Consider the following 25,169-nt stretch of genomic DNA (forward strand, 5'->3'; position numbering starts at 1 on the left):
AATCCAAATGACTTCATATCATAAATGGTTTAAACACGGTTTCCCATGCTTGTTCAATGAACCATAAACAATGAACCTGTGGAACGCTCGTTAAGACACTAACAGCTTACAGACAGTAGGCAATTAAGGTCACAGTTATGAAAGCTTAGAACAACTAGAGGCCCTTCTATTGACTGAAAAACACCAAAAGAAAGATACCCAGAGTCCCTGTTCATCTGCGTGAACATGCCTTAGGTGTGAAGGAAGCATGAGGACTGCAGATGTGGCCAGAGCAATAAATTGCAATGTCCGTACTGTGAGACGCCTAAGACAGCGCTACAGGACGGACAGGCTGAGAGAGTCTGGACTGAGGGCTTGTAGTAAGGCAGGTCCTCAGACATCACCGGCAACAACGTTGCCTATGGGCACAACCCCACCGTCGCCGAACCAGACAGGACTGGCAAAAAGTGCTCTTCACTGACGAGTCGTGGTTTTGTCTCACCAGTCTCGATGGTTGGATTCGAGTTTATCGTCAAAAGAATGAGTGTTACACCGAGGGCTGTACTCTGGAGCGGGATCGATTTGGAGGTGGAGGGTCCATCATGGTCTGGGGCGGTGTGTCACAGCATCATCAGACTGAGCTTGTTGTCATTGCTGGCTATCAATGCTGTGCATTACAGGGAAGACATCCTCATGTGGTACCCTTCCTGCTGACTCATCCTGACATGACCCTCCAGCATGACAATGCCACCAGCCATACTGCCTGTTCTGTTCGTGATATCCTGCAAGACAGGAATGTCATTGTTCTGCCATGACCAGCAAAGAGCCCGGATCTCAATCCCATTGAGCACGTCTGTGACCTGTTAGTGGGTGAGGGCATTCCCCCCAGAAATGTCTGTGAACTTTCAGGTGCCTAGGTGGAAGAGTGGGGTAACATCTCACAGCAAGAAATGGCAAATCTGGTGTAGTTCATGAGGTACTTAATGCAGCTGGTGGCCACACCAGATACTGACTGTTACTTTTGACCCTCCCCCAGTTAGTCACATCTGTGGAACTTGTTCTGTTTGTCTCAGTTGTTGAATCTTATGTTCATACAAATATTTACACATTTATTTTCAGCAAACTTAAGTTGACAGTGAGGTCATTTTTTTATTGCTGAGTTTGATAATTTAGTGTATCAATATTAAAGCTTAAGATATTTGGAAGGTAAATTATCTTGAAATAAGGTTAAATTTAGGCTAAAACAAGCAAAATGATCTGCCAAATGTAGATAATTTAGCTTGGAAAGAAAACAAAAAAAGTGCATTTAAATCACTCAAGATTAAGATTTTTGCAGTGTGATACTAAGGTTTATGAAACTATACACTTAGTGTACAACATTGAGAACACCAGTCTGTCATGGAAAGAGCAGACCAAGTGAAAGCTATGATTTCTTGATAAATCCACTTGATAAATCCACTTCAAATCATTGTAGATGAAGGGGAGAGATTACAGAAGCATTTTTTTCAGCCTTGAGACATGGATTGTGTGTGTCATTCAGAGGGTGAATGGGCAAGACAAAATATTTGCGCTTTTGAACAGGGTATGGTAGGTGCCAGGCTTGGTTTGTCAAGAAGTGCAACGCTGCTGGGGTTTTCCACGCGCAACAGTTTCCTGTGTGTATCAAGAATGGCCCACCACCCAAAGATATCCAGACGACTTGACACAACTGTGGGAAGCATTAATGTTAAACATTAAGACTTATTTTGATTGTCCAGTCTTCCAGGAATCTCAGAGTTTACAGTTGGCACAAAAACCTAGAGAGGGGGGGGAAGTGCTCCAGGAACAGGGTTGAGAGCCCTGCTCTAAAAAGGACAGCTCAAATGATAAGTTTATGACTTCTGGGAAACGAAACTTTTTATTAATTAAACATGAAAATAATGTATTAAACATTCTGTAAACACTGGATCAGCGGGTGTCTGAAATGGACCCCTATTCCCTATATAGTGCACCACTTTTCCAAGGGCGCACTATTCCCTACATCAGTGGTACACAAACTGGGGTAATAGTACCTCTGGGGGTACTTGAGAAGACTCATGAGACCATTGTCCTACAGGTAAAATGCACATGAGGTAGTTCAGGGCAAAATTCAGTTGGTAGTACAGTAACTGAAAAAGGATGGGAACCACTGCCCAACATAGTGCACTACTTTTGAATAGGATGCCATTTCAGACAGCCACTGACTAGCAAACTTGAAAAACATGCAAACTTCAAAAGAAGAAAAGTGGAACAAACGTTACACATGACATAGGGTGACAATATGGTGAATGTGGGTAGTTAGAGGGGCCCACCTCCCTCCCCCAGTGCTTGGTTACATGCTGGGAGGAATAAAGTGCCCTGGGTGTGTGGGTGCAGTGACATAGTTGACTGGGTGATTGGAGGGGCAGTAGGATGCGTGCACATGTGGTTGGGCAGGGCCTGAGTTCCAGGGTGTGAGGTAATGGTAGGTGGCAGAGAGCATCGGAACATAAGGCTCATAGGTGTGGAGGGGGGGTTGGCTGCACTGGTCCTGAACCAAGGGGTAGAACACTGTGCCTGGGGCTCCTGCTGAGGGAGGGTCCATGGGCAGGGGGGTGCCTGGTAGGAAGGAAAAGGTGGTGGGTGAGAACCAAGGTAAGAAAATAAGTCACATGTAATACTTGAGGTCGTAAGATTGTGACACTGAAGATCTTGCTCAATGCAGATGTGCCATTTCATAATGAGGTCTGGAGGCAGAGGGGTGACGCTGACCATTGGCAAGAACATCTCCCTGGCCATCAGGCCCTGCTCTCCCAGTCTCTGGGTAGGACTGGGGGACTGTGTGATCAGAGGGAGGGGGGGCTCCGGAGTAGGACTGGAACTGTTGCTCGGCATTAGGCTGCTGATACGCCTGCTGCATCTGTACCATGGAATGCCAATAGCTCTGCTGGTACCACTGTTTCAACATGGATAGAAATCAAAAGGTACAGGTTGTTTTCATTCAAAGACATGTCTAGTGTCTCATGCCAAGTAACTTTTCACCCATACATACTATAATCACTTACTTGGACTCCTAAATTAAAGTAATATTGGAGGACCTTGCCATCTACAGAGAGAAAAACATTTAGTTACCGTCACATCTTCAAAGTCAACCATAAGAAGTTGAATTTAAACCCGTGCCATGGGGAAGCATGTCTAACCTCGTGGAAGGTCGTTGCCGTTGGGGTCATAGGAGTAAGGTGGAGGGGGTATGGTGCTGACCGCTTCCCCCATCTCATTCACAAACCAGGGAGAGGAAGGAGGAACCTGAATGGATGAAACTACAAACAAGAGAAAATAGGCATCAGTTAGGTATTAGGGCTTAACAACTCCTTTGGTCTGACCATCACCCTTAGAGTGGGTACCTTGTCTGCCCATTGCGTGTGGGGGCATGGGAGCCCCTTGAGGATAGTTTGAGGGTGAAGCAATTGGTGCTGGAAGGGTCTGAGAGCTGCTAGAGGAAGAGGTGAAGATAGTTGCTGGGGCTGTGGTTAAAGCCTGTGCAGGCATGACTGCTGACTTCACCACCACCTGAGGAAACAAAACTAAATCTGACTACAATTGACAAAGGTGCTTAAAAAATAAAATAAAAATAGAGTCAGCCACATGACGTAGATGCAAAGTAAAACAGGCTAGGTGGTCAAGTTACGCAACTAAGAGCATGAGGTTAACGTTGGCTGTTTTGATCCCGCGGCTACTACTACTAAGAGTGTGAAGCGAACTGTTTGGCAGAGTGAAATCTTGCGCATCGCAATATATATAGATATTTTTGGGAGATTCTTCAAAGTAGCCACCCTTTGCCTTGACAGCTTTGCACACTTGGCATTCACCTGGAATGCTTTCAACAGTCTTGAAGTAGTTCCCACATATGCTGAGCAGATGTTGGCTGCTTTACCTTCACTCTGCGGTCCAATTCATTCCATTGGGTTGAGGTCGGGTGATTGTGGAGGCCAGGTAATCTGATGCGGCACTCCCCTTCTTGGTCAAATAGCCGTTACACAGCCTGGATGTCTGTAAGGACCACAAACCAGATGGGATGGCATACCACTGCAGAATGCTGTGGTAGCCATGCTGGTTAAGTGTGCCTTGAATTCTAAATTAACATTTTTTTTTTATTTTTTTTAAAGTCAACAGCAAAGCATCCCCCACACCTCTTCCTCCATGCTTCACTGTGGGAACCACACATGCAGATATCAGCCGTTCACCTACTCTGCATCTCACAAAACTGATTCACGCAGTCTCCTCTGAACAGTTGATGTTGAGATGTGTGTTACTGGAACTCTGAAGCATTTATTTAGGCTGCAATCTGAGGTGCAGTTAACTAGAATTAAGTTATTCTCTGCAGCAGAGGTAACTCTGGTTCTTCCTTTCCTGTGGTGGTCCTCATGAGAGCCAGTGTCATCATAGAGCTTGGTTTGGCGACTGCACTTGAAAATCTGAAAGTTCTTGACATTTTCTGGATTGACTGAACTTCATTTCTGTTTATTTGAGCTGTTCATGCCATAATATGACTTGGTCTTTTACCAAATAGGGCTCTCTTCTGTATACCACCACTACCTTGTCACAACAACGGATTACCTCAAACAAAGGAAAGAAATTCCACAAATTAACTTAAGGCACACCTGTTAATTGAAATGCATTCCAGGTGACTACCTCAGGAAGAGTAGGCAAAGACGTCAAGGCAAATGGTGGCTACTTTGAAGAATCTCACCTATAAAAAATATATTTAGATTTGTTTAAAACTTTTTTGGTTACATGATTCCATATGTGTTATTTCATAGTTGATGTCTTGACTATTCTACAATGTAGAAAATTAATGGACAAAGCAAAAGCTGTTTAGACATTTTTGCAAATGTGAAACTTGGCATTCAGGCCAAAGAGTTCAATTTTGGTTTCATCAGACCAGAAAATCTTGTTTCTCATGGTCTGAGAGTCCTTTAGCGGGCTGTCGTCATGTGCCTTTTACTGAGGAGTGGCTTCCGTATGGCCACTCTACCATAAAGGCCTGATTGGTGGAGTGCTGCATAGATGGTGGTTCTTCTGAAAGGTTCTCCCATCTCTGCAGAAGAACTCTGGAGCTTCGTCATTGACTATGAAGTTCTTGGTTACCTCTCTGACCAAGACTCTTCTCCCCCAATTGCTCCGTTTGGCCAGGCAGCCAGCTCTTGGAAGAGTCTTGGTGGTTCTAAACTTCTTCCATTGAAGAATGGAGGTCACTGTTCTTGAGGACCTTCAATGCTGCAGACATTTTTTTGGTAGCCTTCACATCTGTGCCTCAACACAAACCTGGACCCCATGGCTTGGTTTTTGCTCTGACATGCACTGTCAACTGTGGGACCTTATATAGAGGTGTGCCTTTCCAAATAATTTCCAAACAATTGCATTTACAATAGGTGGACTTCAATCAAGTTATAGCAATATTTTAAGGATGATCAATGGAAACAGGATGCACCGCACAAATGAGTCCCACAGCAAAGGGTCTGAATACTCACCTAAAAAGTCAAGCCATACAAGTAACTTTTGTCCAAAGAAAATGAACATTCTACAGTTTGAGTAAACTTAAAACCTGATGTTTTTTTCTGACAAAATGTGACAATTGAGGAGTTGGGTAAAGCAGATTTTAAAGCTTCTAGTACCTGCTGTGACTGAGTGTAGCTATAACTAGCCATGCCCTCTTGTGGTGAGCCAGCACGAGATCCTCCCTCTTCAATGGTCTGTAAAGACAGGCAAAACAAATGGAGACAGGAATGCAATCAAACCAATCAACCCCAATAAAAAGCAAGTAAATTGACATGGGAAATTATACAATACATCTAATCATCCCACATGTGAAACTATACTTTCACTATAGTTATTAAAAGTTTCAACAAAAAAGCAAGTGAAGAGTACCAGGTTGGCAGTGGACTCTGCCGCAGCGTACACTGATGGGCTCTGGAACCCTGTGTCTGCAAGATGATTTAACAAGACAATTGTGAACGTGTATCCATATTGTACAAAGGGTCTTCAAATTGTGAGCCTTGACTGTTACCAAATGGCAGAATCCGTTGGGAAATGGAATAGCCCAATTTGACTTTACCTAATGGAAATCTGTTGAAAATGCATCTTCAGAACAGCATATAATAAAATGGTGGCCAAGGACTGTCCTACCAGCTCTTCACAGAAACCTCACAAGTAGGTGATGTCAACACACTCACCTTCACCAGTATAGATGTACTCCTCTGAATATTCACCTGAGACACACCAAGGATTTACCATTTACATTCCAACTCAAAAACAAATACATTTTTTGTGATCAAGACGGCGTCACTGGACAGGCTGGCCTACCCTGGTCGTCACCATTGCTCCTCTCGTCAGCGTCCTCCTCTGATGAGGTCATGGCCTGTTTACCAGATGTGGGGATGGGGCTCGGCCCCTGCTGCACCCAGAATGTAGGGAGTGCTGGAACCATGGGATTTTCTACAGTCTGTCCCTAAAGAGACAGTTACAAAAGTAGACAGCAGGTTGACTTGAATACTAATGCTCCCAACTATCAAAGTCTGTAGCCTGTGGGCTTCTGGGCTGGCTACATAGTTACCGACAAGGGAGGGAAGGCAGTTTCATCTCCCCCCTCAATCTCATAGAAGGTGATTGTTCCATCCATGTCCTGTGCCTCCTGTCCTGCCTCGGGGACGTAGCTGAACTGGCACTCCTTGCTGATAGCAGGGATCTGGCGCCTGCTTCGGCTGCAAGAGCTCAAATGAATACACATACTTTTATAACCACAACACCACGTCATGTCGAACCATGACTACATTCTCTATGGGCAGGGCCACCGGTAATATCCAAAGTTACTGTAGCTCAAATTGCTCATTCTGCTTGACATCGCTAAGACGATAAAAGGCGTATTACCGTGACCTGAATGAGTAGTTGTCGAAGCTGTGGTAGCAGCGTTTTCCTGAGTGAGGGTAGTATGTCATCTCCGGCCCAACGAGGGGATGATTGTTCAGGAAACGGGCTGAACTTCTGAACAGAACCCAGATTGGCAACAGCATAGATACCAACAGAATATAATCAACGGTAAGGAACATGACCTTCAGTAATGGTGAAGTACAGCAGCGGTGTAAAGCACACCCACCTGGGTGGGCCATATCCTCGCGGGGGCCTGGGTGGAAGATGAGGCCGATAGTGTTCGTAGGGCATTGTCTCTGGTGGTGGTGTGGGGGCATGCATGCCAGGGGCACGCCCAGGGGGTATGCCGCCAGGGCCTGATTGAAAGCGGGGAGGCAGGCCAGACACCATCAGCATCTCCTTCCCTCTGGGTTTCTTAAAGAAACGCCGCCGGCCCCGCAACTCTGAATCTAACATACAGAAGGGCTAACCGTTGTACATGTCTTCAATGGTCCAAGGCCAATACGATGTTCACTGTTATTAAAAACTTACTAAGACCATCTAACGGTTAAAGGGCATACTGACCCATCTCTCCAGGATACTGCTCAGGCCGGCTGTATGATGGTCCCTTGCGGCTCGGGGTGATGTTCCAGGCAGGGACAGGGTTCACAGGCTTGAAGTTAGTCAGAGACACAAGATGTCTGAAAGGGGTGGGTGGGGTATAGAGAGGAGGTCTCATAAACCTAATATTGAAAAGAGCACCTTCTTGATGGTGAACCACTGCATCGATCATACCGTATGACTGAACCATTTGGGATGGTACATTTACATTTTAGTCATCTAGCAGACTCTTATCCAGAGTGGCTTCCAGTGCATTCATCTTAAGATAACTAGGTGGGACAACCACATACAGTAAGCACATTTTCCTCAATAACGTAGCTATCAGCAGTCAGAGCTAGTAAGGGGAAAAGTAGTAAAGTGTTAATTCACAAAAGGCTTTTGTGGGCAAGGGGGGGGGTCAGAAGTTGAGCAAGGACTCTGCTTCAAGGGGAAGCTGGTTCCATAATTGGGGTGCCAGGACAGAGAAGCCTTTGTAGGACCAAGAGATCAGAGGTGGCAGAACGGAGTACTCGGGTTGGGGTGTAAATTTGGAGCAAAGCCTGACGGTAGGGAGGGGCAGTTCCTCTTACTGCTCTAATACAAGAATGTGCCAGAAAACTAAAATAAGCACACATTGATGGGTGCTGTGTAGAAGTGCCTGTGTGTAAGTCAGTTCAATTGGGGTGTTTTATAAAGGGACAGGTATCTCACTTTTCTCCAAGCTCTTCGATGAACACTGTCACAGCACTGGGGTGAGTGCCCACCTCCTGAATGAAGGCATTGTAATACTTCCCTTTGGGGTCTAGACGAACCTGCATGGAAGACATGGGCTACCCTTACTCATTTGGAGTATTTAAAAATAAAAATACATCTTAATTAAGTGGATAAATTGGATTACTGTACCTGACACTTGTCTCCCAAGAAGTACTGTCTTCCAGCAAACACCATGTAATCAGTTTTCTGCATCTCTGTTTCAGAGAAATTATATGCCATTCCAGAACACCCAATTATACAACTGCTCTACATTAAGAAATGAATGTACGGTATAATCATATCAACCCCACGGATAAAAGGTCTGCTCTGTGTGAATCTTGTCGTTTATGACTAATGTCTCATTATTAATTCAGCAGTTCCACAAGAAACCCCAACAGAAGAGGGCATACCTCTGCGACTGTCATGCCATACGTCAAACTGGACATTTCTGTACATCTCAGAATCCAGTGCTTTGAGCACCTTGTACGGGAGAGAGAGTTTTGCTGGTCCATCTGGAGTCTTAGGAAGAGAAAGAAACTGGATTTGTGTTCCTAGAATCTAGTCTTCCTCCAAAAAAATTGTATCAACTACAACTCAGTGGTAACAATAGGCGCTATAGAAAACGTTGCCACCTTTGCTTCCTCTGCTCCAGGTCGGGCTTTGTCCTCTGTGCGACTGTGCACATTGAACTCCCAATCATCCCTACAAGAAAGTAAACAGAGTGTAGAAAAATAGTACTTTACAAAAACCTGAAACAAAATTCATACAATGACTACAAAACACACAGAGTGTACTAAACATTAAGAACACCTGCTCTTTACATTACAGACTGACCAGGTGAAAGACATGATCCCCCTTCATCTACACAGATTCTGAAGTGGACGAGACAAAGGATTTAAGCCTTGAGACATGGATTGTGTATGTGTGCCATTCAGAGGGTGAATGGGCAAGACAAAAGATTGAGATGCCTTTGAACGGGGTATGGTAGTACGTGCCAGGCGCACCGGTATGTATCAAGAACTGAAATTCTGCTGGGTTTCCCCCCATTCAACAGTTTCCTGTGCATCAAGAACAGTCCACCACCCAAAGAACAACCAGCCAACTGTGGGAAGCATTGGAGTCAACATGGGCCAGCATCCCTGTGGAACGCCTTCGACACCTTGTAGAGTCCATGCCCCGACGAATTGAGACTGTTGAGGGCAAAAGGGTGCAACTCAAAATTAGGACGGTGTTCCTAATGTTTGGTAAACTCAGTGTATTTGATCAGTGCTTTGGTGAATTTATGCATATTGTAGGTGAGTTGTTTCACGACATGAATGCCTTTTGGGTAATGTAACTTAGTAAAAAAAAGAAAGTTTGATTATTTCACCTAAATTGAACATTCATGTTTTCCCATCAAGATGTAAAAAAAAAATACTAAGTGCCAAATAAAAGTAACAGGGTTGATGTGTTCATCTTAAAACATCAGCCATTAGTCCCCTTGTCACAAAGGGAATGGAAGCTTGTGTGCAATAGGAATAGGCAATTGGAATAGGCAATTGGAATAGGAATAGGCAATTGAACGAAAGCTTCACAAAACGTGTGTTACGCTCAGTCCACTCAGTTTTCCACCACAAAACACCAGAAAGTAAAATTTTCCAGCATATTTCTCAAATGTGGTTTACATCCCCGTTAGTGAACATTTCTCCTTTGCCGAGATAATCCAGCCACCTGACCTGTGTGGCACGATCATTACACAGGTGCAGACCCTTTTCCAGCACACGACAGACGTCGCACGCATCTCTTGGCGGCATCAAGAAAGCCATGGCCATCCCATTCAACAGCGTAGAGTTCCGGTTATATTACAAAATATTTTTGGGGTTCTCATATGCTTAATGTTTTTTTAGCTGCCGTTCTATAAGAACTCCTTGGTCTGTCACAAATTGCGCGTCGCCCTTGTGCGGCAATGGTTTCAAACACAGAAAAGGGTCTATAATAATTTTTGAAAAACCTTTAACTAGGCAAGTCCGTTAACTAATTCTTATTTACAATGACGGCCTACCCCGGCCAAACCCTAACGACACAGGGCCAATTGTGCATCTCCCTACGGGACTCCCAATCACAACCTTTTGTGATGCACACTGAGGTGCAGAGCCATAAACCGCTGCGCCACTCGGGAGGCCCATATAAAAAAGGACACTAAAATCTGCAGTGTTGTCACACAGTGGCATGCTGACTGCAGGAATGTTCACCAGAGCTGTTCCCAGAGAATTTAAAGTTAATTTCTCTACCATGAACTGCCTCCAACGTTGTTTTAGAGAATTTGGCAGTACGTCCAACCGGCCACACAAACCGCAGACTACGCGTGACCACGCCAGCCCAGGACCTCCACGTCCGGCTTCTTAAGCTGTGGGATCGTCTGAAACCAGCCACCTGATTAAACTGTGGGTTTGCACAACCGAAGAATTTCTGCACAAACTGTCAGAAACAGTCTCAGGGAAACTCATCTGCATGCTCGTTGTCCTCACCAGGGTCTTGACCTGACTGCAGTTCCAGCGTCGTAAACAACTGCAGTGGGCAAATGCCACAGGAGAAGTGTTCTCTTCACAGATGAATCCCGGTTACAACTGTACCAGGCAGATGGAAAACAGTGTACGGCGAGTGGTTTGCTGATGTCATTGTGAACAGAATGTCCCATGGTGGAGGTGGGGTTATGGTATGGGCAGGAATAAGCTACAGAAAATGTCTCAGCTCCTCCATGGCCTGCATTCTCATCGAACTCGTCACCCATTGAGCATGTTTGGGATGCTCTCAATTGACGTGTACGACTGTGTGTTCCAGTTCCCGGAAATATCCAGCAACTTTGCACAGCCATTAACGAGTGGGGCAACACTCCACAATCAACAGCCTGATCAACTCTACGTAAACGAAATGTCACCCTGCATGAGGCAAATGGTGGTCGCACCAGATTCTGATCTACACCTATCTTTGAAAAAAATAATGTATATAATAATCTTCAAAAAATAACTGTCAAAGCAAAAAAAATACCTAGGGATTTACAATGATGCTAAAAACGTGGCCATTTTGGGATGAAGTGTGTTCATTTTCCTAGAAGTCAGAGGGAACACAGTAGGACATGTCAAAATGCTGAATTTTGGCACTTTACCAGGTCTTTAGTTAAAAGTATGTATTGAATTTTCCATGTGGTCTATATTAAGGGCACTTAATATAAACAGGCTTTTAAAACTCAATATTGGTGCACAAGTTAAAATATCAAAGGGATGCAAAAGGGACTCATTTTTATGGAATGACCCAAGTAACTAGCAACTGTAAGACTTAGGTTTAGTGTAGAGGGCTTTATGGAAATCAAAAGTGGTGTGCAGAGCACAACTTCACCTCAGAGTCTGACCCCTGTCCTCAGGGGTGTCATAGCCTGCATCCTCACTGCACACCGACAGGCTGTTCCTATAGCGACGACCTCCGCCATGGAACCCTTCCAAGGCTCCTTGCACCTCTGCCTCTCGAACACCAAGGACTTGTGTGTACAGCAGCTCATACAACACAGCTGGATCCAGTTGGAGAAAAAGGTTGTACATTTCCTATTCACTACACATGAAAGTACTGATCATTTAAAATGTTGAGTAACTAAAATAAATGAGTAGCCAGTTTATAGGACTTAGAGTGAAGATTTATCCACTGCTGTGGAGCTGGTGGAAGGAGCTATAGGACGGGCTCATTGAGATGGCTAGAATGGAATTGAGTCAAACATGTGGTTTCCTTACCTTTGACGTGTATGACACGGTTCCATCTATACCATTCTAGCCATTACAGTGACCCAGTCTTCCAATAACTCCTCCCACCAGCCTCCACTGATTTTTCTGAATTCTGATGAGTGAGAGTACAGACCTTGACACAGAGCTGCGTGGATGGGGTAGTTCCTGGGGTACACAACATCATAATGGCCATTGTTGGAGCAACACAGCAGAATCTGCAACAGTCAGAGAGCAGAAGTGTGAAGTGTAAAACATTTTTACTCTTACCCATTCATCAAATGGTAGAGTCCCCCCAAATCAAATTGTCTACAGCAGTTATTCCCAAACTGCCGTCGGCGGTACGCCAAATTAAAAAAAACATTTTTACTTCACATTTTCAAACAGTCCATTTATATTGCAACAAGCGGTTCTGTGAAAATTGAATTTAAAAATCAGAAGCCATTGCCAGATTTCTGGATTGGGCTCCGCTCAGACTATCCTGCCTTGGCAAATTGCGCTGTTAAGACACTAACGCCCTTTACAACTAGGTACCTATGTGAGAGTGGATTCTCAGCCCTCACTAACATGAAAATTAAATACAGGTAGACTGTGTGGAAAAAGATTTAAGAGACAGACTCTCTCCAATACAACATTGCAGAGTTATGTGCATCCTTTCAAGCACACCCTTCTCATTAACCTGTGGTGAGTTAACCTTATTTGTTCATCACAAATTGTGAATATGTAAAATGGTTAAATAGAGCTAAATTATTATGATTATTAGAAGCGCTGTCACTTCCCACGAGCCGTGTTGTATCAAACACTCATTCTTATGCTTAATAAATGTATCGTATAGTGTGTTGGTGTGTGGCAGGCTTACAATGATGGCAAAAAAACAAACATTTGAGAGTGCTGGTGCTAGAGGGGGTACGCAGCCAGAGGTTGAATTTTTGAAGGGGTACGGGACAACAACAAAAAAAGTTTGGGAACATCTGGTCTACAGAATAGAGAACGAACTAAGAGAGAAATAGAGGTAACAGAGACTTAAGCATGACTTGCTGTTTTTTTTTTCCTGGTTCAATGAACGAAGTAGACCGAACCCAGCTGCTATCGCATTGGTGTCTATGGGAGACACACCAAGTTACCGAGACTGGAACTGACTTTTTTTGTTGCTTCCAATGGTAAGCAGCTTGAATGAACCCCATTTTCATTTATATACACCATCTTTGGCTGTAGTCTTCTCAAATGAGAGCAGTACCATCTAGTGGACAAACCAAAGCACACTACAAAAAGTATGTGGACACCTGCTCATCAAACATCTCATTCCAAAATCATGGGCATTAAAATGATCCTCCCTTTGCTGCTAGAACAGCCTCCACTCTTCTGGGAAGGCTTTCTGCTAGATGTTGGAACATTGCTGCGGGGACTCGTTCCAGTCAGCCACAAGAGCATTAGTGAAGTTGGCACTGATGTTGGGCGATTAGGCCTGGCTCGGAGTCGGAGTTTCAATTCAAAGATTGATGGGGTTGAAGTCAGGGGTCTTTGCAGGCTAGTCAAGTTCTCCACACAGATCTCTACAAACCATTTCTGTAAGGACCTCGCTTTTTTTTTTGCGCAGAGGCATTGTCATGCTGAAACGGGAAATGGCCTTCCTTAAACTGTTTCCACAAAGTTGGAAGCACAGAAACGTTTAGAACATCGTATGCTGTAGCATTAAGATTTCCTTTCACTTGAACTAAGGGGCCTAGCCAGATCCATTAAAAACAGCCCCAGACCATTAATCCTTCTCCAAACTTTAGGGCAGGTAAGGGTTCTCCTGGCGTCGCCAAACCCAGATTTGTCCATCGGACTGCCAGATAAAACGTGATTCATCACTCAAGAGAAACACGTTTCCACTAGAGGTCGACCGATTGTTTTTTCAATGCTGATACCGATTGGAGGACAAAAAAAAGCAGATACCGATTAATCGGGCGATTTTTTAAATTTATTTGTAATAATGACAATTACAATACTGAATGAACATGTATTTTAACTTAATATAATACACCAATAAAAATCTATTTAGCCTCAAATAAATAATGAAACGTGTTCGATTTGGTTTAAATAATGCAAAAACAAAGTGTTGGAGAAATAAAAGTGCAATATGTGCCATGTAAAAAAGCTAACGTTTAAGTTCCTTGCTCAGAACTTAACATATGAAAGCTGGTGGTTCCTTTTAACATGAGACTTCAATATTCCAAGGTAAGGGGTTTTAGGTTGTAGTTAATATAGTATTTATAGGACTCTATACCATTTGCATTCTATATACACCTTTGACTATTGGATGTTCTTATAGGCACTTTAGTATTGCCAGTGTAACAGTATAGCTTCCATCCCCCTCCGACGCTACCTGGGCTTGAACAAGGAACACATTGACAGCCACCCTAGAAGCATCGTTACCCATCGCTCCACAAAAGCCGCAGCAGCCCTTGCAGAGCAAGGGAAACAACTACTCCAGGTCACAGAGCGAGTGACGTTTGAAACGCTATTAGCGCAAGCTTTACACCACTCTAGCTGATGCTTGGCATTGCACATGGTGATCTTAGGCTTGTATCCGCCCGCTCAGCCATGGCAACCTTTTTCACGAAGCTCCCGATGAAAAGTGCCGATGTTGCTTTCAGAGGCAGTTTTGAACTCTAGTGAGTGTTGCACCTGAGGACAGACGATTTTTACACGCCATGTGCTTCAGCACTCCGCAATCCCGTTCTGTGTGTTTGTGTACTACCACTTTGTGGCTGAACCGTTGTTGCTCCTAGATGTTTCCACTTCAATAACAGCACTTACAGTTGACTGGGGCGGCTCTAGCAGGGCAGAAATTTGATAAACTGACTTGTTGGAAAGGTGGCATCCTATGACAGTGTCACGTTGAAAGTCACTTGAGTTCTTCAGTACGGACCATTCTAATGCCAATGTTTGTCTATGGAGATTGCATGGCTGGGTGCTCAACTTTATACACCAGTCAGCAACGGGTGTGGCTGAAATAGTCAACTTCACTAATTTGAAGGGGGTTCCACATACTTCCGTATTACACATCACCCCCTATCCACACACCTGATTCAATTAGCAACCTGGTTCAGTTTTGCCTGGTAATTACTTCATTAGTCAGGCATTTAAGATGCTTCAGGGCCTGGGCAGTGAATAACCACACTTACCTTCTCCATGTAGTCTACTTCAGTTATCTCCGTTGGTGGCTTCCCAGGATACCTGTATACAAGGAAGCACCGCCTGCCACACAAACTTATACATTAAACTGCAATTCACATAAATCTAATTCTCCATATCACATTTGACAATATCCTGTCGGCCAACACAAAGGTTGTACAATGTGGCAGGTGATGTTTAACTGATAACACATTGTGCAGCACTTACCTGTACAACGACGACAAAGCCTTTATCTCAACTTGGCCAGTGGTTTCCTGGAGAAAAACATTCAACAGTATGTACATGACCTTTTCTTCATATGGTCTGAATCTGACCCATGGCTTGAGCAATGTGCTTTTATAACATGTAGTTCTATAAACATACCTTGGGGTCCTCCAGACGTTCCAGATACTTCTCAAACGACCCTTCAACAAACTAGGAGATAAAGCATGCCATTAGACTTGGGACTGATTGCTTAAAATCTATCTGGAATTCTTGGGACGTCCCTACCCTTAAACATTTTGAAGTCAACTTACAGGTTCAAAGTTGCATCGGTTCTCTCTCATGAAGGTGACACAGTCTTTCCTTATCTTTTGATGGTAATTCTGAGAGTAATACATCTTGGAGGAAAGAAATCAATCATTACATAGTGCACCTGTATTTCATATTCGACAATCTCCTCTTTGCGCCCTGGAGCATAGTGTTGTGCAATTCACATTTTAACTCTGGCCTCGGCAATAATTTCAGTCAGCCAAATGAACCATAGCCGAAGATGAACAGGCAGGCTAAATGAACCCATGAGTTCCCAAACGACCATTTATTTTTGAAAAAGACGACAACTTCCTATTCGCACACCATGAATTCAGTCAGATAAATGTAATATATTATATTCTGAACGTTGAACGTCAAATGGGACGTATAAAACATTTCGCTAAATTGCTCTAGTCTACCTGCTCAGAGACAGCTCGAAATAGACAGGACGCGTCTCGTGCCATCATTTTCCTGTAGAGACCGATGCTGGCTAGATACTCGTCCATGTTTACAAAATACTTCTTCAAGGCTTTCTGCATTTTAAGGATGTTGTAAATAAAAAAACTATAAATATGCAAAGCTTCATAACTTTCCGCGTAGAAGATAAACATGAAGTTCGAAAGTTTCCTTTCGAGTTGGAATAAGGAAACAGGTGCTAAAACTGAGCACTGATTACAGAGTCAACGCCGTCATTCGTGCCAACCGTTGAAAACTTTATTGAAAATTCTTGTCTTTGATTGGTTACACTATATTCTTGTTTTTTTTATAATACTGCACCCCCATCTATTCTGTTTATAGCCTCCCATGCCTTATCTAGTGAAAAGGCTACTCCACAGCCAGAAACGAATGATAAACCTGACTCTGAGGAAATTATTTGTAAAAAATCTGGCCAAAATCTAACCGAATATACACCAAATATACAGAAGTATGTGGACACCGCTTCATATTAATGGATTCGGCTATTTCAACCACACCCGTTGCTGACAGGACTATAAAATCGAGCACACAGCCATGCAATCTCCATAGCAGTGGTAGGCCACACAAGGACTGCCAAGTGCTGTAAAAAATAGTTTGTCCTCAGTTGCAACACTCCAAACTGCCTCTGGAAGCAATGTCAGCACAATAACTATTCATTGGGAGCTTCATGAAATGGGATTCCATAGCCGAGCAGCCACACACAAGCCTAGCTTGCCGCCATTTGACTCTGGAGCAGTGGAAACACCTTATCTGGTGTGATGAATCACGCTTCGCCATCTGGCGAATCTGGGTTTGGTGGATGCCAAGAGAACGCTACCCGCCCCAATGCATAGTGCCAACTATAAAGTTTGGTGGAGGGGGAATAATGGTCTGGGGCTGTTTTTCATGGTTCAGGCTAGGCCCCATAGTTCCATTGAAGGGAAGTCTTAATGCTACAGCATACAATGACATTCTAGATGATTTTGTGCTTCCAACTTTGTGGCAACAGTTTGGGAAGGCCCTTTCCTGTTTCAGCATGACAATGCCTCTGTGCACAATGCGAGGTCCGTACAGAAATGGTTTGTCTAGATTGGTGTGGAAGAACTTGACTGGCCTGCACAGAGCCCTGACCTCAACTCCATCTAACACCTTTGGGATGAATTGGAACGCCAAACTGCGAGCCAGGACTAATCGCCCAACATCAATGCCCGACCTCACTAATGCTCTTGTGGCTGAATGGAAGCTTTGTCCCAGCAGCAATGTTCCAACAACTAGTGGAAAGCCTTCCTAGAAGCGTGGAGGCTGTTATAGCAGCAATGTTCCAACATCTAGTGGAAAGCCTTCCTAGAAGAGTGGAGGCTGTTATAGCAGCAATGTTCCAACATCTAGTGGAGCGCCTTCCTAGAAGAGTGGAGGCTGTTATAGCAGCAAAGGGGGATCAACTCCATATTAATGCCCATGGTTTTGGAATGAGATGTACAATGAGCAGGTGTCCATAAACTTTTGGTCATGTAGTGTTGCATCACAGAAACATGACATGATAAAGCTCCTCCTTCTCAATATTAATATAGTCAAGGTACATTTAAAGAACAACACAGTTTACAGTCTGAAAACAGTATCACAATAGACAGTGTCTTGCCTCCAACGTTATTTCCTTCCTTTTCCCTTTCCTCCACTTCCTGACTTCTCTCCCTCCTAGGATGAGGAACCTACAGCAGCCTTACCTGGAGTGGATACAGATTATAGGCTAGATCAGGATTGTGAGTTATAATGTTGTTGCCTGCACTTAATGTTGAAATATGAGTTGATCATTGTAGCCTATCAGTGTGTAGGCCTAGACAGTATGTTTAACTCAGGGGTTGAAGATGCAACCCTGAGTTGCAGCCCCACCACATTATTTAGTAGCCTAAAGCTGAGGGATGGTGCTGGGTAGCACTCAAAATCATGGACAAATCACTGGACAATTCAAATCACTCATGGACAGTGCTCTGTGTGCAGTGATGGACAGTGCTCTGTGTGCAGTGATGGACAGTGCTCTGTGTGCAGTGATGGACAGTGCTCTGTGTGCAGCGATGGACAGTGCTCTGTGTGCAGCGATGGACAGTGCTCTGTGTGCAGCGATGGACAGTGCTCTGTGTGCAGCGATGGACAGTGCTCTGTGTGCAGCGATGGACAGTGCTCTGTGTGCAGCGATGGACAGTGCTCTGTGTGCAGCGATGGACAGTGCTCTGTGTGCAGTGATGGACAGTGCTCTGTGTGCAGTGATGGACAGTGCTCTGTGTGCAGTGATGGACAGTCCAGGTATTTTAAGCTATACACATTGATTGTTTACAAAGACTGAAACGACAACAGAAACAACAAATTGCGTAACACAACCTTATATTTTGGGTTATTATAAGGGTAAAACATGTGTACTAGAGTTACTAAACTCTGATTGTATGCCTTTATGGTTAGATTAATTACCCTCACCTTAAGATGTGAGATCATTGAACATTGAAAAGAAAACAGCGTTTCTAGAACCGTTTCTACAGAAGATCTAGACCAGCATTCTACTGCTAGTAAGGCATAGTGCACTTTTATTTAGCCAACGAACATTAACATGTATCTCAAAAGGACTTAGCGTTTTTACAATTAGCTTTATAACATAGGCTTGTGTTTTTGCAAGGGAAGTTAGGGGATGGAAGCTGCATTAGAAAAGAACAGGGAATAAAAACAGGCAATGAGTCCGAGAAAGGAAAGGCAATCTGCAGAATATTTAGGTTTGTGCATGTAGTTAAAGCCAAGCCATTAATTACATTTGTTTGTGTGCCATACATCAACTACTCATTTGTGTGCTTCATGATACTTAGCAGTACTAAAATGGAGCTGAAAAGGCTCATTAAAGATAGAGTTCATACAAAATATAGTTTGTAATGATTGTGTTTATTATGGGACCTACATTGCAGACCAATTGACTGTGATGCATGAATTTGTTTTGCACAAGTTAAAGGGCTCAAAGTATGTCTCTGCCTTATTAACTACCAGCTAATTAAAAGGCAACAAGCTGATATGAGAGGAAATATATTGTGTTTTGTACAGTCCTTTGAGCTAAAACTTCGGAATAGTCACAAACTAAACTAAAAAAATCATGTTTTGCGCAAGTATTTTTTTTTAACACGGCTATCTTTTATCTCAACCATAATACTATGGATATACATTTAGCAAGAAAATTGCATGTTTGAGCTTCCCTAAAATGAATAACCTTTTAAACAATTTTTTTGAGAGTTTAATTTTTTAACTGGTTACTTGGGTCCATCCAAAGCATATTGGATTTCTGGTTTGAGCCAGTAAATATAGTTAGATGTTAATTTGACTGAACTTCGTGAACATTGTCAATATTTTTTATTTTGAGTTGATATTTCGCTTTTTGTACGTTTGTGTGAAATCAATATTTTATTACAATAAATGTCAATGGAAACCAGACCGCGCAGATTAGAAGAATCCAATGTGGTAGTTGCTTGAAATATCCAAACGGTGGCAGAAGAGCTCAAGACCAGCTCGAAGTTCGACTTGTGATTTTTCAGCATCTTTTGCTGCGCTCGTCCGTATTTCGAAAGGACACCATAAGATAAGGAAACCATTAAGGTATAGCCTACATTTGACACTATATTAGTAGCACCATAATTTATATAACAATGTAGAAATCATTAGTGTCTATTTCTATAAAAAAATACAAAATAAATAAAGAGGGCACTAATAACACAAACCATCTTGTAGCGTAGCCTACTGGTCAAAGGCTTACTTTGTCTAATAAATGTGTTTGATGGTACCAGTTTTTTCCTTCCGTGCCCTGATAATGAACATCTGGCAACAAGGTGAGCAAAATAAGAGAACAGGAATTGAGAAAGAAAAAATAACTCAATAAAACGTATGCCCCTTATTTTTTATGACTTCAATATTGAGGCGTTGAATTTGAATATATAGCCTAAAGCGCTTCATAATCATAAAACAAAGCCTATCTTTCTCATGATGAAGTGCAGTTAAACTGTGGTATAGACCGGTGAATTTAGTTTTATCAAACAACTCATTTGCTTAATTAAAACCCATTCTTTGATGTCGAAGTAAAAGGTTTAATCAGTCTGCTTATTTCTGTTAAATGGCTTGTTTGTGAATTCAGTTGTAGGGCCTATCAAGGTGGTTTGGAAAACCCCTTATGCAGGTAGTATATGCATACTTGCAACAAAAAAAAAGCTAAATAATTGTTGAAAAATCTTTTATCTTTTGAAAGAGGTTGATTAAAAAACACACAGATTAAAGCATTTTCCAACCCTTTATCTGATACTGCAATGAGAGGTGCTTGCAGCCGTATTTATTAACCACCTCGTCCAGACTATGTTAATATGGCCGTCTGTTCTCAATTGAAGACGTTTCAATTCAAGGCTTTTCATAAATCTGACGCGACATGTGTTTCTGATTTCCTATGTGGCCTTAGTTTCGGAAAATTTGGGAGGGATCTGATCTGCAATTTGAAAAGTAGCCCACTTTGACAACATAATAAAACCTAAATTGAGGTTGCAATGATATATTGAAGTGTATCTGAAAACTCCACATATTAAAAGAGGCTTCCAAAAAATACGTGATTGTCTTATGTGGTTGTATTCATTTTTCTTAACTCAAGTCAATTGTAGTATATAAATTGGGTAACTGAATTATTCTTTCGGCAGCTTCAAACACTTTTCCCCAGATTCCCCCATTGGTATGCTGCTTCACCAACCACTCGGCGAGGGACGTGTGATTGAATTGCACGGGGCCGCGATGTGATGCTGTGTATTTGCCTAAAAGCCTGTACCCGAAACAAGCATCACGGTACTTTCTCGTGTTTACCTCCCCCTTTATCTAATGGACAGTGAAACACTTTGAGACTGAATTCTTTTAATGAAAATACTGCATTAATTTTATTTTGTGGCGTGTCGTTGTAATTCAAGAGATGTTTTTAATCTTCAGATTGCCTTGGCACAAAATTATTTGGAAGTGGTCCATCTTTTCCCGCTCAGTCATTGGCTTCCTTTATTGAATTGGCTACTATTGCCAGATTCGGACAATAAATTACCTTTTTCACCTGAATAAAGTATTATGTTTAAAATAAGGAGAGCATTTGAACCCTTACAGGAAAACCACATAGGAAAAGCACATGTTTTCACGTGAAATTTCCGATAAGAAATCATGTGAAAACTTGTTTTTGGAACGCTTCACACGTTTTCACATGTTATCACGTTGCTTTTCATGTTGTCACATGTTATCACATTAACTTCACATAAGATCACGTGATCACATGAAAACATGTGTTTTTGGAACAATTCACACATGATCACATGTGACATTCATCTGTTTTTTCCATAAGGGAAGACAATGTCAAGTTGTCTCTAGTAGCAATATATAACTTATAAACTCCTACATTTTAGGCTGTTGCACTCCAACCTTTGTTTAACTTAATGATTATAAAGCTTGTAAAAGGGGGAAAAATGATTTGAAGGAATGAAAATATCTTAACGACATAGGCAGTGCATCTCCCATAGTGGATGCAAACACCTAAAAATCACTGTGTTTGTGGGCCCCATGTGACTAATGGTCATTGATCAATGATATTGAAAATATTTTTTATGTAGGCCTGTAGGGCAGAACATGGATGTTCTGCAGCTCTCCTATTCTCAGTCCAGAGGTTTCATATTGTCCAGGAGGGAGATTGTTGCACTGCTTATTCTGTTGCAAATGATATGCCTAATTAAACACCATGATGCATGATGTAGGTTGGTTGACTTGAACCTTAAAGACATTTTCTAGAACTTTGTTGACTACTAAGTATTTTTTAAACCTTCTGCTTTTGGGCTGTATGTGTAAATGTGTAGTTAATAGATGCAGAATCTATGAGCAGAATTACTGTTTAACCTTAATTACCCCACGAAACCCCTAGTTTGAATGTGACTTTATTTTCTTTCTGGACACTGTGCCTTGCCATTTCGTCTACATTTTCCCCAAAATTGTGACAGCCCCCTAGCAATTTGAATACTAGCTAATGAGCTTCAGCCCCTCACCATTTGACTGACAGCTAGCAAAATGCACACACAGAAGAGCGAGAGAGAGCAATGACCTGGTGCACATATGTGACGTAGTATGCCATTTTCGGGGGACCACAAGTACCAGAGAATCTTTTTAAAGGGCGATGTGGAGACAGCAGCCAGGTAGACACAGCCTGACTAGCTTTCTCTTTTGCTCTCTCTCTTTCTCATTCTCTCTGTCGGTCTCTCTCTGTCGATCTCTCTCTCTCTCTCTCTCTCTCTCTCTCTCTCTGTCGATCTCTCTCTGTCACTCTCGCTCTCTCTCTCTGTCGATCTCTCTCTGTCGCTCTCTCTCGCTCTCTCTCTCTGTCGACCTCTCGCTGTCGCTCTCTCTGTCGATCTGTCTCTCTGTCTCTCTGTCGATATGTCTCTCTCTCTGTTGATCTGTCTCTGTGTCTCTCTCTTTCTCTCTCTCTGTGTCGATCTCTCCCCCCCCCCTCTCTCTCTCTGCTCAGAATCACTCTAGATAGCTGCCGTTCAAGCACTCCACATTATTTTCCCTTTGGCATCAGAGCCACTACAATGATCTCCAGCGGAGGGGAATAAATCATTTTGAAAACAAACATCTCTCTGCCTAAGTGAAAACCTTTATTTCCTCCTCAGAAGTAGACACAATTACACTGAGGGATGTGTGTTGTATTTGAGGCCACAGAGGTTTTTTTTCATTTCATAAAAAGGAAAATATTGATCAAATAAAAAAGTGTGTCATAATAGGAACATTTTGATTTTTAATTGGCAGTTAATCAGCGTGCAATATTCACATTCAGTGAAGTCCACAGCTCCAGTCCTTGCCCATTTATTAATGTCCCTGCTCATTTGTTGGTGTCATTTCCGCCCAAATGATTGAGCTGGCTGAGAAAGTCTTTTTTTCCCCAGGAGAGCCACTTCATTTAAAGGAAAGAAAAGGAGAAGTGAATTTGTTGTTTTTCTTCCTGTATTTGTCACTCGTGCTGGCACTCTCCCATATGACAAGAATGTAGCCTACAGGTGGAGGCAATGGAAAAATAACCTCCAGTTCGTTGGCCCTGCATAGCGACTACTCAGTTGCTGTTGCTGTTGTTGCTGTTTTTTTGTTGTTTATGAAGAGTAAATGGTTCTGGCTGTATAATCAAATTATTCATAGCCAAGGAGCCTCTCCAGAACCGGCCAGACACCCATTTGCTCACATCCACTTCAAAAGGTTGAAAAGAAAAAAAAGCTCTTGCTCCTCATGGTTTCCTACAGAGTCTTGTTAAGGGGATGTGTACAGTAAAAGGAGGCTTCAAAGGAGCACCACTGCTGACTGGCTTGAAAGCAGCACGATTGTTTCGCGTTTTACTGCCCCGTTGTAGGTTATTAATCCTCAGTGCACCTCACCAAATCTTAATTAGTCTGATTCAGAAAAGAACAAAAAAGCTAAACAAGATCACAAGAGGCCCTCTCATCAAGAAACCTGCCAAAATATTCCCCTGTTAAACGGCTGTGTAGTTTAACACTCTGCTGGTTTATTTACTGTCTACACACTTCTGTGTGGTGCAGCTCTACTATAGATGAAAATATATTTAAATCCACACTTTTTTTGACTCACTTATGATCACGAATGTGATATGTTATAGTTTTAGTGTGATATGTGATCAGGGTTGCAATATTCTGGTAATTTCCCCCAAATTCCCAGTTTTTTTTAAAATCCCGGTTGGAGGATTCCCGGAATTCCTGTTTATTCCCTTCTGATTCCCGGAATTCCTGTTCATTCCCTTCTGATTCCAGGAATATTCCAACTGGTATTTCTGGAAAACCTGTGGATTTCTGGAAAGTTGGGGAAGTTATCAGAATTCTTCAACCCTAATCACAAATAACACTAAAACATTTCACATCACTCACTTCTTTGGACTCCGGGCATGCCCTTTTAAATCCACTTCCTCTTCTGTTATGGAGAAGAAGGAAGTTATCTGAATAAATCAATGATACTATTTGGCACTGTGCTACATATAGAAGGAGACAGAGACACTTATTGGAGGCACAGTGTCTGTTCTTTGTTGTCATCCTTGTTTTGGAAAGCCCCACCCACCCGCTCCCATACTCCAGTCAAATGGACGGTGTGGATGTAGTCAAAGCAGAAACTGAACAGCTAAGAAAAATAGCCTGGAATGTATACAACTCCTCAAATGGCCCAAAGACAACATGCCACTGAATCGGGTACCCTGCACTGTTTTCTGGAGTACCAGTCACAGAGTTGAGGCTTTACCATGTAAGAATCAGAATAGAGATATCATCCACACAACCATCATCATCATTCCATACTCATCCCATCATGAGAAAGGTGAGAGGGTGTTGAGGATATTAGTAGTAGTGCCGCTACCTTGGACAGAACACAAACTGTCCCCTGCCATTTTGCTGCTGGTTCTCTCAAGGGATCGCTGTCACATGCCCGACTCTCAGACACCATCTTGTTTCCTGAAGATTTTCCCCCTTCAAATAACATTCTCTCCAAATATATTTGTATATATTTGGAATGGCTACACATGAGAGGAAGTGTTCTCGGGCCAAATGAGTGCGCTCAGCATCGTCCTCTTCCTCCCCCTCCTCCCTAACATGTCTTTTTATACAACTCGTGAGAAAGCTACTGAGAGCTGTAATGCATTTTCCATGATTAGTTTGATGGCGGGAAAGTCTTTGAACACAGTCCTGCATTGGAGTCGATCGGGGAGGCGGAGTAGAGTTCATAGAAATAAACTGGTGAGGTAATGGTTTGTCTGTGTCATTAGAAAGCCAAATACATGCCTCCAGAACTATTATCAAGGAACCATGTTGTTTCTTTACCACGTTGTTTTTGTAAACCCCAAATGTAGATGAAATGTGTTGAGAAAGTAAGAGAAAACATCACCTTTCTGTCTGATAGACATGATAGACAGCAGATTAATGGTGCAAAGCAAAGTATAGGAAATTATTTGAGACCATCTTTGTC

At 42.7% G+C, this 25,169-nt stretch overlaps 1 protein-coding gene across 9 annotated transcripts; it reads right to left on the reverse strand.

Moving 5' to 3' along the window:
• Positions 1 to 1,845: 1,845 nt before the first annotated feature.
• On the reverse strand, positions 1,846 to 16,382 carry LOC110510171 (putative bifunctional UDP-N-acetylglucosamine transferase and deubiquitinase ALG13). 9 transcript variants are annotated; one of them, XM_021591532.2, is made up of 24 exons: positions 16,094 to 16,381; positions 15,680 to 15,763; positions 15,528 to 15,578; positions 15,372 to 15,418; positions 15,155 to 15,227; positions 12,121 to 12,202; positions 11,611 to 11,779; positions 8,868 to 8,937; positions 8,646 to 8,754; positions 8,386 to 8,450; positions 8,194 to 8,294; positions 7,468 to 7,583; positions 7,130 to 7,352; positions 6,904 to 7,017; positions 6,590 to 6,746; positions 6,340 to 6,484; positions 6,210 to 6,245; positions 5,905 to 5,960; positions 5,652 to 5,729; positions 3,381 to 3,546; positions 3,177 to 3,296; positions 3,042 to 3,082; positions 2,749 to 2,932; positions 1,846 to 2,595 (listed from the first exon to the last, which is right to left on the reverse strand). In XM_021591532.2, exons 1-24 carry the CDS (start codon positions 16,283 to 16,285, stop codon positions 2,330 to 2,332), a joined length of 2,745 nt encoding a protein of 914 aa, XP_021447207.1. In that variant the 5' UTR covers positions 16,286 to 16,381; the 3' UTR covers positions 1,846 to 2,329. The 9 variants fall into 9 exon arrangements, with proteins under 9 accessions (XP_021447207.1, XP_021447214.1, XP_036824075.1 ...); XM_021591539.2 differs by having other exon boundaries at positions 2,271 to 2,595; positions 7,130 to 7,259; positions 16,094 to 16,382; XM_036968180.1 differs by having other exon boundaries at positions 2,271 to 2,595; positions 6,590 to 6,737; positions 6,910 to 7,014; positions 16,094 to 16,382.
• Between the last annotated feature and the right edge of the window lie 8,787 nt (positions 16,383 to 25,169).

The sequence above is a fragment of the Oncorhynchus mykiss genome, chromosome Y (assembly GCF_013265735.2).
Source record: "Oncorhynchus mykiss isolate Arlee chromosome Y, USDA_OmykA_1.1, whole genome shotgun sequence".
Taxonomy (NCBI): Eukaryota; Metazoa; Chordata; class Actinopteri; order Salmoniformes; family Salmonidae; genus Oncorhynchus; species Oncorhynchus mykiss.

Bases quoted from the DNA above. Each gene is read 5' to 3' on its own strand.
- LOC110510171 (XM_021591532.2), bottom strand. From the start codon at position 16,285: ATGTTTATCTTCTACGCGGAAAGTTATGAAGCTTTGCATATTTATAGT. The intron at 8,295-8,385 runs GTACAGTAATCC...TCTTCCATGCAG, and splicing joins TCTTGGGAGACAAGTGTCAG to GTTCGTCTAGACCCCAAAGG. The intron at 5,730-5,904 runs GTACTCTTCACT...CTGTCTTTACAG, and splicing joins CAGAGTCCACTGCCAACCTG to ACCATTGAAGAGGGAGGATC.